Source organism: Rutilus rutilus (genome assembly GCF_951802725.1).
Source record: "Rutilus rutilus genome assembly, chromosome: 21".
In the NCBI taxonomy this organism is placed as follows: Eukaryota; Metazoa; Chordata; class Actinopteri; order Cypriniformes; family Leuciscidae; genus Rutilus; species Rutilus rutilus.
The window spans coordinates 31,978,241-31,991,524 of record NC_140226.1 but is presented as its reverse complement, the minus strand read 5'-3'; the positions used below and the strand labels follow the sequence as shown (position 1 = coordinate 31,991,524).

General features: G+C 38.5%; 1 protein-coding gene across 2 annotated transcripts in view; it reads left to right on the top strand.

Annotated features, from left to right (window-relative positions):
• Positions 1-673: 673 nt before the first annotated feature.
• LOC311280375 (uncharacterized protein) overlaps positions 674-13,284 on the top strand; it is a 33,397-nt gene continuing 20,786 nt past the window's right edge. Inside the window, exons 1-2 of one of the 2 annotated variants that reach the window (XM_084392486.1) lie at positions 674-843; positions 1,097-1,314. In XM_084392486.1, the coding sequence (XP_084248612.1) occupies positions 1,246-1,314 (69 nt within the window). In that variant the 5' untranslated portion in view covers positions 674-843; positions 1,097-1,245. Of the gene's footprint in view, positions 1,315-13,284 lie in introns of both variants that reach the window. The other variant, XM_084392485.1, reaches the window with a different exon arrangement.

The following is a 13,284-nucleotide window of genomic DNA, read 5'->3' as shown; positions in this document are numbered from 1 at the left end:
ATAGATAGATAGATAGATAGATAGATAGATAGATAGATAGATAGATAGATAGATAGATAGATAGATAGATAGACATGGATGGATGGATGGATGGATGGATAGACAGACAGACAGACAGATATATATATATATATATATATATAGATAGATAGATAGATAGATAGATAGATAGATAGATAGACATGGATGGATAGATAGATAGATAGATAGATAGATAGATAGATAGATAGATAGATAGATAGATATAGACAGACAGACAGACAGACAGACAGACAGACAGATAGATAGATAGATAGATAGATAGATAGATAGATAGATAGATAGATAGATAGATAGATAGATAGATAGATAGATAGATAGATAGATAGATAGATAGATAGATAGATAGATAGATAGACATGGATGGATGGATGGATAGATGTACAGACAGACAGACAGACAGACAGACAGACAGACAGACAGACAGACAGACAGACAGACAGACAGATAGATAGATAGATAGATAGATAGATAGATAGATAGATAGATAGATAGATAGATTTGAGACTTCTTGTGAATAAAGAAACGCATCTCACTTGACCCAGACCCTGAAAGCTCTTCCTTTCCCTTTAAGATGTTGCTGTCCCGCCTCCTTTTAGAACGCAATGACATCATCGGTTTAAGCAACCAATGAGAGAGCGCGACGAGCATGAGCTAGCGCGAGTTGCATGTGTAGTGCGCATACGTGTGTGTGTGTATGTGTATGTGTGAGTGTGTGCGTGTATGAGTGCGATTGAGATTCTATAGAGACTTTTTTTTTTAAATTACACACACATTAGCTTCATCGTCCATCTGCCGTTTGGAGTAAGATTAACATTGTTTTTACCCATCTGGATTTTAAAAGCGTTTTTGATGACGAGTGTCACTGTCGCTGATCAATTCAACACCATACAGGACTTAAATAGTTCGATTTAAAGAATTTACCTTCATCAGAGTGATGGATGTTTAGACCAAGTTATGAGACTTAATTTTAAAACCAGACCGGGTCCCTCCTGCACGGAGATCTGCTGTTGTTCTGCCTCTGGGAACTCATGATCGTTGTTTATTTGTGTTTCAGCATGAGTTTGTTTGCATGGAGCTGAACATCTCTGAATACACGCATTGACTGTTCTTAGAGCTGAGCTGATCAATCCAGTTATGAATCCGATAGGAATCTGTAATTTGAAGAAGTGATCTTAAAGCTGAGAACAATCAAAGAAGGGCAGAATGCTGAAGACCCTCACTAAAAAACTCAGAAGACACTCTCTAAATGAGATCCATCCGTTTCAACTAAAGGTAAGTCAGTAAATAACTACATTAAATAAAACAATTTAAGTTGTCTGTTACCAATAATACAAAGTGCCCTTATAGACCAAGATGCACGAAGCTATGTAACTTAGCCTACATTCTTATGCCAAAATAGTAGATTTCAGATAACTGACCACACTTAACAATACAGTGTTACTGTACATAAATAAGCACTGAATAATAAACACTGTAATGCAAAGTGTTACAGTAAAGCACTTTGTCTTATTACTGCTCCTTTATTCCACTTAAATACGGAAGCTTCCTATTGATCATGTTCCTGTGTACTACAAAATGTTTAAGCTCAATGTGGATTTGTTACTAAGACTAGTTTTATAATTTACCCACTCGTTCAGACTCTTGTGCATATTTACTCAAGCGATCTCACACACACACACACACACTTGAAACTGAAACTTCACAAACAAAATGAAAAGATGCCCTCAGAGGCTATGAAAAAAAAAAAAAAAACATTATTTGAAGAAATAAACCAAAGAACCAGATGAAGTTATGGGTTAAAAGTTTTAGCAGAAGAAATCTTGATGGCATCTGGCTTACGCCATCTTGAAGAACAGTCTTAAAGTAATGCAACACCTTTCTGGAGTCCATAAATACTTGACATACTGAACCCAATGCTGGCTCTCTGCTGATGCTGCATTGTTATAAAGTTACCAATTGTTCATAAATGCACCACACCAACTGTTCTCGAAGGCATTGGCATGAATGCTTCTTGTTTGAGCGCATGGTTTGATGTTCCACAAAGATGTAGCCTGAGTCCTCATGGCAGTTTTCACATTTTCCTTATTAGACTTTTAGGCCCAATTTAGACCTAGTTTTAAGATGCGTTATGGTCGATTGGATCACAAGTATAGACCAGGGAGACACATTCCCGTTTACACCTGGTGTTTTAATACGTCTCTTTTGTCCACTTTCAACCACTTCTGTCCTGATTTCTTTGAGGGGAGGGTCTATGCATGGGCTTTTTCAGATCTTTCAATCTAATGGATGAAATAAACATACGGAGAGCAGCAGCTTTCGCTTCCGCTCTGATAGTTAAACGCTGTGAATGCGTGTTATAAATCAGGAATGGTGAGGAAACATCGTGCTACGTTTTTCTTCTTAAAAACTACACTTTTTGTTTAAATCCTGTCTGGCTAGTGCGCTTCCCATAATGTTTACGCATTAGGTCAGTAGATGGCGAGTAGATGTCTTTTGTGGCTGTTTGAACACATTCGACCACAGGAGCGTTTACACTACGAAAGCAATCCGGTCGAATGCGTTTTTGACTACCTCTGGAAGTGGTCGAAAGTCAACAAAGCTCAAAAGATTTTAGGCCCCGTTTAAACCTGTGTTTAGCGTCGTCCACTTGTGATCTGATTGACCAAAACTCATCTTAATACCAGATGGAAACAGGGCCATAGTTGATTGATCTGACCAACTGCTTGTTCCAGTTTCATTATTGGTCATGAGAGGTGTGCCCTTCAGCCACATGTTTGAGCTCCTTCCTGGTGAGTTGTTATCTCCTCAAAGGGAGGCACTGTCTGTGGCAATAGCAGAATGGAAAGCTACTTTAAAACTGATGAGTAATGAATGAAATTGGAGAGGCCACTGTGACCAGCTTGTCTTGGTTATGAGGAAGAAAGAAGAAGATGGGGTAAATATAAAGTAGTACACACAGCCTAGCACACATGGAATGCACTGTATGTCGTTCCAAACCTGTGTGACTTCATTTCTGAGTAAATGCACGAACTATCCCTTTAATACATGATTCTGGTCTTATTGTGCAAGATTCATTATCAAGATTCCAAAGAAAAAATAACTTGCTGTGCCTCTGAAAGGATTTTCTTTTTGGCTGATGTCTACTAGGTCATGTGGGTTTGGTCTATTTGTTAATGCTGCTAACCAGCTGACAAAGCTGTTTAGGCATAGTTATAGTTTACTGTAGTAGGTAATGCAGCCTTGCCAATAGTTGACATGCTTAGTAATGTTAATGTAATAAAGATTTAGCCAATAATAAGGACAGATTAGAAAAAGAAGAGTTACCATTGGGATAGGATGAGATATGACCATGGTGAACTTGACTTCAACCTCCACATCTCAGTCAAAAACCTCTTTAAAAGCGTGTGTGTCAGTGTTTTTAGAAGGGGACTAATGCTCATTAGGCTACGTCCACTTTAATCTGGATATATCTGAAACTGGCGTTTTCATTTCGAAACAACGGTCTCTGTCCACACTAGCCTTTCCAGAAGTTGTTTGTCCACAACATTAGGGACTTTCACACCAGGTAGTTGCAGGAACTCAGTTATAGGAACTAGTCACCAGGGCGGTCCCCCGAGAACTAAATGATCCCCCGGGGCCGTTTTCCTGGTTGCATACCGTCAGTAGGAACTCTGAAGTGACGTCCGACAGCCGCATTCAACAATGTCAACAACTCAGTAACGTAGAAGTTGAGAAGCGCTTGGACTTCTGAGTCGGTCCATGTTCGTGGAGTTAGTTCATGTAAACTGTGAGTTAAGCCAGCTTGTTAAAAATGGCGAGTGTCTGTGTTTCATATGGCATGCGTTCAGCCAATCAATGTACACTTACACTGGTAGTTCATGTTGTGTTGGGTTAGACCCTACTCTGAAGTACTCTGTTGTCCCTTCAAAAGGTGTTCCTGTAATTAAAATCGTTCCCAGTTCCTGAGGTGTGAACACGCCAAAAAGCCGGAACTTCCGCCAATACATTTACATTACATTTACAATAGTTATAGGAACTATGAAAACGTTCCTCCAGTGCGAAAGCCCCTACTGAAACTGATGAAAACTCTTCAGTCCCTTTTTAAAACAGAATAAAAGCTCACTGAGATAATATTTAGAGATCAGACATAATAAATTACTCACACCATGCTTTGTTCTGGCACGATCATTTTCTTAGCAAAATATCCCACCACTCACTGGTGCGTCCAGGTCACACTCAAAATCGCCATTCAGGGTCTAAAATGCAATTGTCCATATTTTAGGACTGTTATATGAAGATTGTACCAAGGAAAATGTTTCTTTAATAAGTCTATGAACGTGAATAGCAGACACAACAATTCCAGCACAACCACATATATATATACATATATATATATATATATATATATAGGTACAATAATGTAACACACGACTAAACATGCATCATAGTTTTCAAGTACCTCAATTCTCACAGCGTTTTCACATTTATCCACTTGGGAGAGCATCTTCAAAAAAACATTTCAATGGACAAAAATGGCATATCAGTGTTGACAGAAGGCCAAAACTTAAGTTTATTCAGATGACTATGGATGTAGTCTTAATTGACACTGGTATTTAATTGCCACCTTTTAAGATCCAATCCGTTCCTAATGGATACAACAAAGTCCCTTCCAACTATGGTTGTGCCTGAAGCCGAATACCTTATTCGGAAAGGAAATTACACATTCTACGGTGGCCTAAAAGGGACATAGTGATAGAAATGAGATGTACTGTATATGAGATCGGAGGATTTCAATGCTTTTGTGTTCTCTTGCAATTATATAGTTGGGTAATTATATTGTATATAATTTGCGGGCATCGGGGAGCAGCTGTTAATATGCGTGGAATTAAAATTGCTTTTGAATTCGTGAACACTGTTTAGGGAGCGGCGGTACTGACTGCACATCATAGATAAGATATTTGTCAATGACAGTCAGGATCTGTTGCGCACCAAATCGTCCTGTCAGTTATCGCTCCTTACTCTCGTCACGTGAGAAGTGAAATCTGATGTAATCGAAAACCACAGCAAGCCTAACCATGTCCCTTATTGGGCACCGTAGAATGCGTTATTCATTTTCCGTACCTTTCCGAATGAGATATTCAGCTTCGGACACATCCCTACATCCCAACTCCCAAAAGTGACTTCCGTTTCATGTTGATTTTAAGTTTGTATGGCGTTTGTATATGTGCTAAACTGGGATTCGTAGCTGGACGACGGTATTGTAAAGCTACATTTTGATCACCTTTGAGATCTACTTAAAGATCAAGGGTTGAAATAAATGACTTAACTACAAAATTACAAATTAACACCAAGAAACACCAAGATCCAGAGATGTTCAAAGTACGATAATCACGTCGGTGACTACTCATTGCCAAAGACTGTTATTCCTGTACCAGTGGACACATGTCCTGATCTCAGCTTGACCCTATGGCTTACACTAATAAATACAATTACGGTGGTTGGAGTGCGGCCTTCTGCCAGAAACGTCTTTGAGACTGCTGGGTTGCTGACAGAAGCTGTGTGTGTGTGTAAGTGTCCGAGTGTGTCATGTTTGAGTAGATTTAGTAGACCAGAAGTTCCTCGTGGGAGTTTTTCTGCAGACACAAGCCAGAAGAAAAATTACACATGATGCCCTTTCACACGATGAGCATCAGGGCTTAAATGCACCTCTCCACACGAGTATCAAGCACAGCTTTGACCTCCACATGAAAAGCGTTGCAGATAGAGCCAAAAAAGGACAATTTTACTATGTAATATTTTGCATATGACATGCAATGTATATAATAACTATCCACTAAATGTCACACCATGCCTTTAATATTGAACGTTGAGCTTTGTGTTGCAACTTTTGACCTCCATAGAGTGATAGACTTTAGCACATTGAGGAATTTTGACACAAGTCACGTGGAAGGGCTTTATTAGATGAAAAATACAGAAATACTAGTATTTAAATGTAAGTTTGGGTACATAAACAACAATGAACCTATGCTAATCCTGAAGATAGAGTCATCCAGGAGTCTCCTTTATGCATGAACACACACACACACGGTATGTTTGTTTGAGTCTTGAAACCCTGTTTATTGTGTGTCTTTCCTGTGTTTGAGTTTAATAGTGTGTCGTTGCCTTTTACTTGATCCCACTTTTGATGGGTTTGTTCTTGTGCACTGGTGTAGGAATTGAAAAACACAGCTGTGAGTGTGTGGCTGTTTTTCTTTTTCTTCGTGTGATCTTAAATTGACCGCGGAGGACTTAGCCTAAACACTCCCATGGTTAGCAGACTGCTCCATGTTACAAACCTGCCTTTGCTAGTCTTGCACGACTCTGTTGAAAAGCGCATCGGATTCATTAAGAACTTTGTTTTATGTTTACACGCTAGTGTCAGTTGTGCAGGTTTAATGTAAAATGCCATGAAACTTATGTAAGGGCAGTTGGCTGGATTCACACACTCACCTAAATCCTACCGCCAAACCATCAACAGTTTGTGAAATGTTTGTGTTTCTATAAGCCAGGAGGGAAAATACTGGAAATTCTAGCCCGATGTCATTTACATGTTGTTGGCCAAGCACTTAATCTAGCAGGCGCAGCCAGTCTACAGAAAGTTGGATACTCGTAATGTTTTTAGTCAGCATGAGAGAAAGAAAAAAAGCATTTGGCAATATCAAGAATAAGCCAAGAGGTTAGCTAAAGACAGAAACACAAATGTACTTTGGCTATTTGGGCTGCGTTAGATTTTATAGGCCTTTGACGTAATTGGCAGCTCACTGTAGGACTGCTTTTAAGCACGCGTGTCATTGTAATTAGAAAAGCATTATCAGATATATTTGTCAAGTGATTAGTATAATCGTCTCATTGTTTCCTTCTGTTATTTTTCTAATTGCAACAACTTCTTTTTTTAACACTGATAGATCTGCAGTTTTGTAAATGTGAAACTCGCAGGGTTGTGGCTGGTAGTGATTAGGCACTTTCTGCTGGACATTGTTAGCAAGTTGGTCTGCATTCAGCTGTGCTTGGTCATAAATATCATCAGTGAATGCTGAGACCTGTGAAACCCGCACTAAGTGTTAGAGCTGAAAGCACACACAGCACGTACAAACCTGCTTTGTTTGAGAAGGGTTGTGTTTGAGAATCTTACCAGAAGATATCTGTTAAAGATGAATGAAATGAAAATTCTGTCATTTACTCTTAAAAAAGGTGTTCTTCTGTTGAATATAGAAGTTTTTTTTTTTTTTTTGTCCATACATTAGTCCGTGGTACTCAGAATTCTTCAAAATATATACTAAAGTTATACAGGTTTGGAATGACATGAGGGTGGGTGAATTATTGATTTTCATTTTATAGGTGGACTATCTCTTTAAAAGCTTGTAAATCAATTGAGGACGAGCAGAAATGTTTCATATGGCACTGAACACAATGGTGGCATTTTTCCGCTCTAAAAACATTTACTCAAAAATATTCAGTAGCTGATTCTCTTTTATGTAATATTAATATTAAATAATATGCAATATTATAAATAGTGGATTTCAAGACTTAATACATTAAAAAAAGGTCAAAGGTGCATTGATAGTGAGCTATATTATTTTCAGTAGATTTTTAAACGTCCGCATGTTTGCTTATATTTCCCACAACCCATATGTGAAAGTTAAAGAGATGTGTTTTTTTTTTTTACAATTCCCTTTCCTCTTTTTAAGGTCATGACATTGTATTAATTTATGTATGAAGTTATGTAAAATTTTAAAACTTTTTAATTTAAAAACAAATGTAATCTGGTCTCTGGTGTAGTATGTGAAATCATAGAAGTACATTTTTAGTTTTTCAATTTTATTTCCATCTGAAATGTTTCGATTGATTCACGAGACTGTTGTGTTTGCATGCGTGTAAGTGTATGGAAGGAGCAGGGTGGCATGTTCCAGTGGCCACACATAGTCCTTCGCTATCTGTGGAACACACATGATCTGCAGCACACACACGCAGACAGACACCGAGACTGGCCATGATTACAGGACTAACCACCATCCTAAACTGTTGAGCAGATGGCGTAGCCAGAACTCGTGGCTGTGACACACGTGTTGACGCCCAGCATGCAACTCTCACCTACCGCCCACTACACAGCATACTGACATCACAGACACCATTACACTCTGAGAAGGGACTCTCTCTGAGGGAAAGTGGTTTAGGACTCTATTAATCCATTGATTTAGCCATCAACATTAGGAGATTTTCATGGTTTTAACTCTTCTGCCGCATAATGAGAGATCTGGGCCCTGTCCCAAATGACGCACTTGACAGAACACTTTTACATCTCTGTAGGGTTTCCAGTTTGTCAATTTGTCTTATTCATAAGGGAACCAACTTTGATGCCGCAGTGCATTGTTTTGTGACTGAAAGGGATTACCTAAAAGTTCACCCAAAAATGAAGATTTTAAAATGATTTGCTTCCAAACCTTTATGCATTTCTTTCTTCTGCTGACCACAAAAGAAGATATTTTGAAGAATATGGGTAACCAAACAGTTGACGGACCCCTTTAACTTCCATAGCATGGAATAAAATATAGACTATGGGTCAATGGAGCCCATCAAATGTTTGGTTACCGACATTCTTCAAAGCATTTACTTTTGACGACTTGACGTAATAACTTGTTTTCATGACAGATTTATTAAAACATTCGTTAAATAATGAAGACATCGCTAACAGGTTAAGTTAAAAATATAATGATACAATGTAATACAGTGTATATATTTAGCGCTAAAAAGTATGTTTTATTGTTTTAGTTTTGTTGTGAACTTGAATGTCGTCATCTGTGAAGAAAGAGAAACTAGATGGCAGATTATTTTGCTTAAGTTTCCAATTGACTGAAGATATAAGTTACATTATGTTGTTAATACAATTTAACAACGTAGTGTGGTACATTGCGAACAAAGGTCAGATATTATATTGCATGAAAGTCTAGTCTAAAAATGGCATAGCAACCTGTGCTTTAAAAAAATAAATGTACAAATCGAGAATTGAATCGAACCGTGACCTGAAAATGTAATCGAATCGAGGATTTGGAGAATCGTGACACCCCTAGTAATAAAGGTCATCAGTAACCGATCATTACAGGCCACTGCAAAATCAGGACCTATTGACGTGTTACAGGACACATGATGGATAGAGTTCAGAGCGCTGTGACATGTTACTGCGCTAATGTGTGCGTTTCGTCTGTTTTAGGACATATGCTGCCCTCATAAAGACGTTTAGACTGTCACATGATTAAACTTTGAGCATTATCACACTAACAACTCACTTGTGTGCCAACAGCTTTCTGAGCTGATATCATATTCACACACACCCTCTCCAAAGCCTGTAATCCATGACAGTCATCACTGACCCTAATCTACCCCACACATTCAGCCAATGCTAATCCAGCAGGCCGTGACAGCAGTGACACCTCCCCGTCTCTCTCGTTCCCACAGTGCTTTGCAGGATGGCACTGTAGACCTGAGGCTACAGGGCAGCTGATTATGTTACATATACAAACACATTGACAACCCTATAATTTACGAGCTCAAACAAGGCTGGAGGACACAGAGAGTGAACCATAAGCTATGCAAACAGCTCTACCTGCAAGAGCAGTGCATTGAAGTCAGCATCAAACCCGCATGCAAATGCTGTTATGTTGCATATGTTAATAATGCAAATGGGTTGTGCTTTTTTATGTCGTAAGGAAATGTCTGGGATCGGTTGAATGGATACCAACAACACTTTTATATTATACTTACCATTTTAAATCCTAGACTTCCTTACATTAAGAGATTACTGAATTCAAAAGGCCTGTTCACACCAAGAACAATAACTAAAGATAACTATAATGAGAACTAGCGTTAGCGTCCACACTAGCGCACAAAATATCGCTCTGGCTGCGGGTCCGTCACCTGCCGTTTTAAATGCTCGAGCTCTGAAAGCAGGATGGATTCTGATTGGCTGTCAATGATTTCATCGTTCATCAGCTGGAAAAAAAATAACTCTGAAATTGATTCCAGCGATATTGTTTCTCTGTGCGGTTATCGTTTTAGTTGTGGTGTGGACTCTGCTGTTCTTTTATATTCAGAATGATTTTAAAAACTATATCTTTGTGGTTATCATTATAGTTGTAGTGTCACGGTTTGGGGTTGAGGAGATGAGGCGAGGACTCAAAAATAAAACAAAATACAAACAAAACTACCCCGAGGGGGAGACTTGACTTGATGAACACACAAGGGTAACCATACGACATACATATGACAGCGAACCAGCACAGGACTGCAAACACAGGGAGAATAAATAGGGAGAGCAAACAAAGCAGGTAACGAGGGAGGACAGGTGGGGCAAATTAATCAATAATCAGGTAACAAGGTGGGCGGGGCTAGACAATCGACAGGAGAGCACATGGCACAAGGAAACGCATGACAAGCCATGTGCTCACACCAAACATGACAAAAAACACAAGCTCATGGCCAGTAAAACAAATCACACGCCATGTGCTCACACAAAACGAGACATGAACACCAGCCAATGAGAACACTCATATGCCACGTGTTCACACAAAACATGACAACATGAAAGCACACAGCTTGTGAAAAACACAAGACAAGTACAAGACAAAACATGACATGAAAGCACGCGGCCAATGAAACCATGAACCGCATGAACACAACAACAGATGCAGACAGGAGAGCGTACGGTCCGAGCGAACTCGAACACGACAAGACAGAACGAGAATGAGCGAAAGCTCAACAGAGGACAAACACACAGAGGAGCATGAATGTCCGAATCCCGACACAGAACCGAAACCAAACTAGACAGATGTGCCGGGATCCAAACACCACGCCCCGCACATGTAACAAGGCATACAGACAAGAGAGCGCCCACACAGACATGACAAAACAGGACAGAGCTCTGTCACAGAACCAAGAAATACACTAGACAGAAGTGACAGAACCCTGACATCTAGTCCTTCACTCTTAAAAGAAATGGTTCTATCACCCGCTTCATATATGGAACTCCAAAATGGTTCTATATAGAACCATTTAAAAGGGTTCCATAAAAAGAACCCCAAATGGTTCTTTGAATCCAAGTTAGATGGTTCTAAATAGAACCATTTAAGGGTTCTTTATTATTAAACGAGTTATTATTAAATAAGAAAATATAAACAATCCAGAACGCAACGCTTGTACGCCACCAGGGAGCATTTTTACGATTATTTGTTTTTAATGTTCCCGTCGATAGATTAAAACCATCACAATATGGTATACAAAATAAAGAAAACTCCTGGTTAGTTTATTTTTTTCTTCACAAAATGATTTGTCAAAAAGTTAAACTATAATATATTAGGAAATATAAGTTTCATGCTAATGTACAGCTCATATTAATATTTGTTTACTCTTGTTTTTGACTACAGCAGTCATTCTCATGGGTCTTGACTCAAAAAGCTTTGTGAATGTGTTGTGTAATCTTTAGTTTACACTTCAGTCATAAAACATGAATTATAGAACCATTTTAATAAAAAAAGGTTCTTTGCTATGCAAGGGTTCTACATATAACCATTTTTTTGGTAAAAGGTTCTATTGGCCAAGTACTGAACCCCAGGGTTCTATATAGAACCTCGAGGAACCCTTTTTTTTTAAGAGTGTTGGTGTGAACGGGCCTGAAGCCAGGGAAAATATTCCTAATGGGAAGTTTCCACCCTAAATTCATTACATAAATGATGCTAATATTTCTTCAAAGGGTTGTTTTTGTCATTTTTTACATACTTATTATTAATAATAAAGTTGATAATCACTAACAAAAAGTAGTTTGTTTTTTTGGACATGGAACCATAGTAATATTATGGTATTCTTTGAAGTATATCATTAAATACCATGGTATGACCATCTGATACCATCACTGCCATGATGCTTATTTGTAACGGTTTGTCCTTTCCCGAGAATCCCGAATTGCACTTCATATTGGTGAAAATGATGTATTCCCCAAGATGAAGGAAAGGTGTAATCCATGTGTAAGCAAATCAGTTCAGGTCCACTGCTTAAGACATGCAAATACAGAGGGAATGGGCTGGGCGATAAACCATCAACCGTGTGATTCACACCTGCATGAGAACAGCTCCCCTGCAGACAGTCATGCAGTCAGTGCTGTCTATGTTGGTTTGATTTAACCCTATGATTAGGTTTCAACAGAAAGAACTGCTACAAACACATGCTAACTGACCTCAAGCAAAACTGCGGCCCTGCGCTGTGGCGCTCTTATCGTGTACAGTTACAAAGAGAAACACTGAAGCACATCCACATTCCTGTCGCTCACCTGCCCGACTAAATTTGTATGTCAGTTATTCAGATGAATAATCAGTTTCTGAATGAATGTGCTGCCTGTTGAATTTAAGTTATGCAATTCAGTCATGCTGTGACAAAGTTGAATAGTAACCATGATAGAAAATGGCTGTATTCTTTCCTATTCAAATTTATACTTTCAGCTCGCTTTACATCCATACATCTGGATATAATACAGCTATAATATCTTAGAGGATATTAAAATACTGTAGTTAATATACACACAGGCGCTTGTTTTACTCACATTTGTTAGTCACTTTCAATAAAAAACATCTTTGAAATGAGGAAATATGTGACCCCACATCAGTTGAAATCTGTATTTGCACCAAGTTATTATAACTTGGTGAAAGAGATGTTGGTAGCACTTTATTTTACAGTGTTGTTCCGCGTGTACATACTATGTATTACTTATAGCAATTACAATATCTGGGTTATAACTAGGTACTAACCCTGAACCTACCCCTAAACATAACCTTAACCCATGTAGTTACCTTATATTACCAGTACTTTCTTGGGTTAAGTACTGCAAGTACAGTACATTTGTTGGTGCATCTTTCTTGCCTAGCACGGTAAAAGTCAATAACAATATGTCGTATTACCATGTAACACTATCACTGTGCCATGGTATTACCCTTTTATTTTAAGAGACACAGTTTCTCTTGTTTTTAAATTAAAGGTCTGTAATGCTTTAATCTGAGAGCGTTTCATTGAAACCTACTTCTTTTGTAACTGAAATTGAAAGGCATACTGTGAATTGCATTTAAAGGTTTTCAAAGCCATAGTCATAGTATGAGAAAAATGTTGATGGCTATCTTCAAAGACAGTGGTATGTGAGCACTGCTTTGAACCACTTTTTACTAA